This window comes from Anser brachyrhynchus (genome assembly GCF_964034855.1).
Source record: "Anser brachyrhynchus genome assembly, chromosome: 13".
Lineage (NCBI taxonomy): Eukaryota > Metazoa > Chordata > Aves > Anseriformes > Anatidae > Anser > Anser brachyrhynchus.
Window position 1 is genome coordinate 1,802,211 of NC_137708.1, and position 6,248 is coordinate 1,808,458.

At 60.6% G+C, this 6,248-nt stretch overlaps 2 protein-coding genes across 2 annotated transcripts; one reads left to right on the top strand and one right to left on the bottom strand.

Annotated features, from left to right (window-relative positions):
• Nucleotides 1-93: 93 nt before the first annotated feature.
• LOC308177303 (START domain-containing protein 10-like) lies at nt 94-2,598 on the top strand (the record flags this gene model as incomplete). The annotated part of the gene is made up of 6 exons (XM_080554296.1): nt 94-237; nt 312-459; nt 701-804; nt 1,043-1,160; nt 1,394-1,446; nt 1,868-2,598. The coding sequence occupies 6 exons, from the start codon at nt 94-96 to the stop codon at nt 2,087-2,089; spliced, it is 789 nt and encodes a 262-aa protein (XP_080410422.1). The 3' UTR covers nt 2,090-2,598.
• A 743-nt stretch (nt 2,599-3,341) lies between these two features.
• Nucleotides 3,342-6,225, bottom strand: PDZD11 (PDZ domain containing 11; the record flags this gene model as incomplete). Its single annotated transcript, XM_080554300.1, has 6 exons — nt 3,342-4,437; nt 4,894-4,954; nt 5,121-5,219; nt 5,572-5,628; nt 5,804-5,887; nt 5,983-6,225. 6 exons carry the CDS (start codon nt 6,223-6,225, stop codon nt 4,403-4,405), a joined length of 579 nt encoding a protein of 192 aa, XP_080410426.1. The 3' UTR covers nt 3,342-4,402.
• Between the last annotated feature and the right edge of the window lie 23 nt (nt 6,226-6,248).

The following is a 6,248-nucleotide window of genomic DNA, read 5'->3' on the forward strand; positions in this document are numbered from 1 at the left end:
GGCGGCCGCTGGGGGCGGGCGCAGCGGGGGCCAGCCCTGGGGTGGAGGCCGGGGCTCTGTTCTTCGTCCCGGCACAAGGAGTGGGTGCCCCGCATGGAGCGGGTGCCGGTGCCCGACGCCGACGCTTTCCGCGCCTTCCGGCAGCGCTGCCGGGACGGCGGCTGGCAACGGGACTGCGGCGGCCTCGCCGTCTGCCTGGAGCCGCCGCCGCCGGGCTGTGCCGTGCACCAGCTGAAGGTGGGCGCCGCGGGTGGCGGAGGTCCCGGGTTGGGCGGGCAGAGCCCGGCCTGAGCTCTCGGTGCTCCCCGCAGTGCCGTATCGACATGCCGGACGTGCCGGCGGGGACGGTGTACGACGTGCTGCACGACAGCGAGTATCGCCGCGAGTGGGACGCCAATGTCATCGACAGCCACGACATCGCCCGGGTGGCTGCCAACGCCAACGTGGGCTACTACGCCTGTGAGTGGGGCCGAGGGGCAGGGTGGCACTGGCCCTCTAATGCCGAAGCCCTGGGTGGTGTTAATCGGGCCCGTCCTGCCCGCGTTTGGGGATGTTTGGGGCGTGGGGCATGGCTCAGGACCGCTGCCACGAGAGTTGGGCTGGTGAGGGGCAGCGCTGGGCGGAGGAGGCACTGAGATCACAACACAAGCTCCGCACGCTGCTCGGGCACGGGAAGCAGCTTTCTTCCCTCTTTGTCTAGGGCGATGTCCAAAGCCCTTAAAGAACAGGGACGTGGTGACACTGCGAGCCTGGCAGGTCGAGGACGGGTATCACACCATTATCAACTTCTCGGTCAAGCACCCGGTGAGTGCAGGGGAGGCCGGGCTAGCAGGCTGTCCTGTTACAGGGCCCTGAGGTCCTGCCTGGGATAAACTGGGACCCCCAGAGCCCCTCGCAGGTAGGGGCTAATTCCTGGCCGAGTCCTCAGCTTGAGGCAGCTCCTCTCTAGCCTTGTCGACGGCGTATTCAGTGCCAGACCTGAGAGAGGGAGAGGGCCGGGAGGGTGGAGGACGGCGCCTGACAGCCTGCTGTGTCTGCACAGAAATACCCTCCGCGCAAGGACCTGGTCAGGGCAGTCGCGCTCCTCATGGGGTACCTGGTGCGCTCAACCGGGCCCAGCAGCTGCAGTCTCACCTACCTGGCTCAGGTGGATCCGAAAGGTAACCGCTGCTGCTGGCCTGGGGGCGTGCGGACGCCAATTCGGGTCACGACAGGAATCCTGCCCGTAATTCAGGGGGCAGCTACGTAACGTGGCCCTCCTCTGCCCCAGCCCCCCTGGCACGTGTTGGTGCTAACGCTGCAGCTCGCTCTGAGGGCTGCTGGAGGGCTGGGAGGAGCACAGCCCTTTCCTGGCACGCTAACTTCTGTTTTCCCCCCCCCCCCAATCCGTTAGGGTCGTTGCCAAAGTGGGTCGTGAATAAAGTGTCGCAGTACCTGGTGCCACAGGTGAGCGGAGCATTTCCAAGGGCGCGTGCCCAGTGCCTGGCTGGAGCACAGGGCTGCGGTGTGGGGACACCCCTGGGTGGTGGGGCTGCGCCGGGAACGTGCTCCCCGAACCGAGGGGCAGAGCAGTGCTGAGGGTGTCCCTTGGCAGAGCAGGACGGGCGTGGGGCATTTCTGTCCCCTGCCAAAGGCGGTTTTAATTTCACTCTGCTGAAGCCACTGGTATCATCAGGAGATCTGGGCAAGGAGAAGGGGAGTTACACCCACCAGGGAGTTAAATTGCCCTTCTGCCTTTCCCTGAGCCCCTCTTGGGCAGCCAGGAAAGAAGTGGAGTAGGGGTTAGTAGTGGCTAGGTGGAAACACGCCAACAGCTCTTCTGAGCTTCCACGGTTGTTCCCCCCTGTGCTCCCCTGCTTCTGATCAGATGTTAAAGAAACTGCACAAGGCCTGCGTGCAGTACCCTGCCTGGAAGCAGCAGCACGGCGTGAACGTGAAGCCCTGGCTGTACCCCGAGCAGAACACGCTTCCCGTGCTGGCGCTGGCGGAGCTGGCGCTGCAGCACGCTGCCTCGCTGGAGAACATCGACGAGAGCGGCCTGGCCGAAGCCAAGGATGAGGGCAGCGACCACGGCGGCGCGGAGAACTGATGCTGCTCGTGGTGCTGCAGGGAGGGACACCACAGCGTGATGCTCAGGCTCGTCTAGGGGGTTACAATAAGAAGGGGGGGGACAGGAAGCTTTTTACACAGAAATCCCCATGTTTGTCGCCTTTTCTCTTGTGAACGGGCTGCACTGACCTGGTTGTCAGCTGTGCTCGGGGAGGAGTTGTGCCATCGGTTTCTCAGGTGTAATCTGCTGTGCCTTAGCAGAACACAGCTTGTTCTGGGGCTGTCAGTGCTGCTCCAAGAGGTCGAGTTGTGTGCTGTACCTCTGCCGGGCTGCGTTACCGGCTGGGGAGTTACTCATTGACAAGCCGAGGCTGCTCTTTGCCTCTGTCGTGTGCGCGGCTGAAATACCTGGCGGTGCTGGAGCTGCTCTCCCAGCAGGAGTCAGCAGGCTGCCCTGCTTTGTCCCTCTGGCTCTGGAGGACGAAACGGGCTGTGGTGACGTGTACAACCCATTCCACTGCTCTGTCAATTAAAGATACTTAAGCCATGGATGGTCCTGGAAAAGAATCTGCTCCTTCCTGTTAGCCCACAGCCAGTCGGGGCTGCGCGGTGGCTGCTGCAGAAGCAGCGAGCGAGTACCGGGGTGGTGCTGCCGCTGGGCAGGGCCAGTCTGCCTGCAGCTCCCCCAGGCGAGGCTCTAACGCTGTAGGCCTGACCTTCCTCTTCCCCAAGGAACGTGTAGGTGCTGCAAAAGTGGTGTGAGGCAGGAGACAGATGGATCTCATGGAAGATCTCTCAGTTTACCTGCTCAGGCTGTTATTGGGGGGTGGTCCTGGCTGCTTCTTTCCCTGGCAGAAAAACTGTTGGTTTTATTTTTCTTATATTTTTTTTTCCTAGCGTATCTAATTCTACTGGCCCAACTTTACCCCCAGTGTTTGAGCTAAGGCAAACGTGTCTGGCAGAGCTGGGGTTGCGTTAGAGCTGCTGCTCCTGCGTCAACTGAGGTGCTTTAGTGCCACCACAGATAAAACCCTGCGTTGCAGCCCTTCCTCCTCCTGGCAGTGTTGTAATGCCACTCCAGAGTAATCACGGGCCGACTTCCATCGCAGTCGGTGCAAAAACACCCTTGTGCTCGAGTTGCACCTGGCGCAGGTCCCACGCCTTCCTTCTGCAGGCTGCAAGGCCAACTGGAGCCAACCCCTGCCTCAGCCGACCTAGGCATTTCCTCGGGGTAGTGCTGAGGGTGGCAACGAATCCTCCCGAGACTTCCTGAGTTAGGAATAAGGCAAGTCTGGTTGCTGTGCTAGTTTTATTACCTCAGTTATTACAGGTAAGTGGAAAACACCGCGTAGAAGGCCAGAGCAAGGGCTGTCCCGATACCATTTACAAGGTGATACTACCCCAATTTGCACCCAGCTTTGCTGATAACCCCGATGCTTTCCCCTCTGCTCTCCCAGCACAGGGCACAGCGGGCTTCCTCCCCTTTCTCAGCAGAACGGCTGCCACCCCACCATTTCAACAGCAGGAGGGTGAATTGTCCCAGCAGGAGGAGATGCCCGAGGAGGAAGGAAAGGGAGAAGTTTACCTCAAAGTAGCAGGGAGTTCTGATGGGAGCACCTGGGAGGGACGGGGCTGTGCCAAGAGAAGGAAGCAAGTCCAGCAAGTGAAACCCTTAACAACGTAAGCACCACGCGTGAGGGAACCTGGCTATGTGTCTCTGCAGCTTAGGAACATGCTCCAAGTGTCCTGGTCCTGTCTCGCAGGGGTCGTTAAGCAGCAACAAGGTACACACAGGCCTTGGAGACTAGTGCAGCTAGAGATGTGCATTGAGTTTGCCTGGATTTCACTCCTGTTCACGTCCCAAGCAAACCCAGTAGTGTAGAGCAGAGGTAGGACAGTGGAGAGGGAAAGGATTTCATGTCACCAGAGAAGGGAACAGGCTGATCTCTTGGAGGACTAAGGCCACGCTCTGCTCCAGCGCACTCAGACCCGGCCTTACATCCTAGCAACAAAAGCTGGATCCAGAACCCGCCGAGCACTCCTTTGAGTTACGCCCTACTAGAACAGAAGCACAGATCTTGCTGGACAAGCTGTCCTCTGGTACCCACTTCCACACCGGCACCATCAGCTTGTTTCATCACCCAGTTCAAGGAGTACGGACTGAAGCCCCATCCGTCTTCCAGCTAAACAGGCTCCGTGGTGTCCTCCAAGCAGGAAGCAGAGCCGAGGCCTGTGCAGTTGTGCCTCCAGTGACAGCTGAAATTTGACACGTCATCTCAGATGTTGAGGAAAGGTAGTGGAGAGTTTCTTGCAGGACAGCCGCTCTGGAGAGGACCCAGCAGACAGCTGCCTACTAGTGAACAGTTCTCTCCTTCTGTCGCTGGTAATCTGGAAGGGAAAGAGAAGGCAAGGCTGAAAGGGCAGGAGAGGTGGCTGTCGATGGTGAGGGGGAATTAGCTAAGATGAGCTGGTTTTAAAATAGCACATTTGCATCCCAGCCATTGTTTCAAGTTATTTTAGGGCATGTAGAAGAAAAGTTTGTTTTGAAGTTCTCCCTTCCCTTGCTCCTTATTTTGCTTCACTTTCCTTTAAGGATCAGTTTACATTTTATGAAGAATCCTTGTCTGGCTTCCCTTGACCTTCCTCCCTCCTTCCCGCCAGTGTCTCTGGGCATTATGGGTTCAGCAACCAAGAGTTAAAAATTTGGTAAATTTTTCCCCCCCTTGACAATATTTAAATATCCTTAGAGACAGAGCTCGGGTAGACGGACAAGGATGCATGGCAGTTTGCTTCCCAGGGAGAAATTCTGCAAGGTAAGCAGACTCGGAGCTAGCAGGCACTTACTGTAGGGGAAGTAACGCACTCGCATGGTGATTTCACGGGCTGTCTTCAGGATCTCCACAGCCTGAAAACGGAAAGAGTTGATCAGTGACCAGACAGGGCTGAGGATAGGAAAGAGCAGTGCATCAGTTACGTGGTGCCACCGGCTGAGAGGCAGAGAGATGGGGTTTGCACTGATTCCCCTGTCCTGCTGGGGAAACAACAGCATGCTAGGGAGCAGGAGTGCTCACCTTGCTGTGCTCGATGTCCTGGAAATCCACATCGTTCACAGACAGCACCTGGTCCCCTTCCTGCAGCCCAGCTCTGTGCGCGTCCGAGTCGGGGATCACCTGTGAAGGGCAGCGCAGAGGCAGCAGCACTGGCTCCGTGCACGGTCAGTACCGCAGGTCCCTTCCCGCGTGGGAGAGGCAGCCTGGCCCCCGGGACCCTTCCGAGTGCCCGTGCAGTGCGTTCACAAGGAGAAGGGGGGCTTGGGGAGAGCAGGGACTGCAGCACCCCAACAGCACGGGCCGGGCAGAGGCGAGGCAGTGGCTCAGGGCTGTCTGATTGCTACCTGGCGAGCTCCAGATTACAGCTCTGAGCCCGGGGACGCGCACAGGGCGTGTGACGGTGCCCGCACACACCCAGCCGGCCCTGCAGCACCCAGGGGACCTGACAGGGCGCGGGGAAGGGCGGACACACCTTGGAGATGAAGATGCCCAGCTGCGAGGCCTTTCCTCCACGGATGTTGAAGCCCAGCTGCAAGATAAGGCATGTTAGCCACGGGACGCAGCCCCCAGGCAGAAATGCTCCCTGGTGTGTGTCAGGGCAGGGCACGCACAGCCGCTCTTTAATTTCCGTGTCCATCTCCCCCCCCCGCCCGAGACCCCCAAGGAGCCGTGAGGAGGACGGGGGGGTCCCGGCGGTGCCCTACCTGCGCCCCGGGCGGCTTCTTGAGGACGACGGTGCGGGGCAGGAACTGCGTGAGCTCGTTGTTGTAGTCGGGGTGGTACAGCCGCTGTGAGGGAGAGGAGAGGAGAGGCGGGCGCTGAGGCGGCGGGGCCGGCAGCAGCCCCCCGGTGTCCCCCCCGCGTCCCCCCGTCCCGTCCCCACCTCGTGCGGCGGCACCCAGGCGGGCGGGCTCTCGTAGGGCGGCAGGAACACCACCGGGAAGTCGTCGTAGGGCAGCCGGGCCTCCATGGCTCCCCCTCTCCGCCCGTCTCCGCCCCGCCGTGACGCGCCGTGACGCGCCGCCATGCCGTTGGCCGCCCCGCCGCGCCGCGCCGGTTTGAACGCAACGGCCCCGGCCGCCGCCATCTCAGCGGGGCCGGCGCCCTCCCGCCTGGGCTCCGCCATCCCGGGCCGCTCCCCGCCTCGCC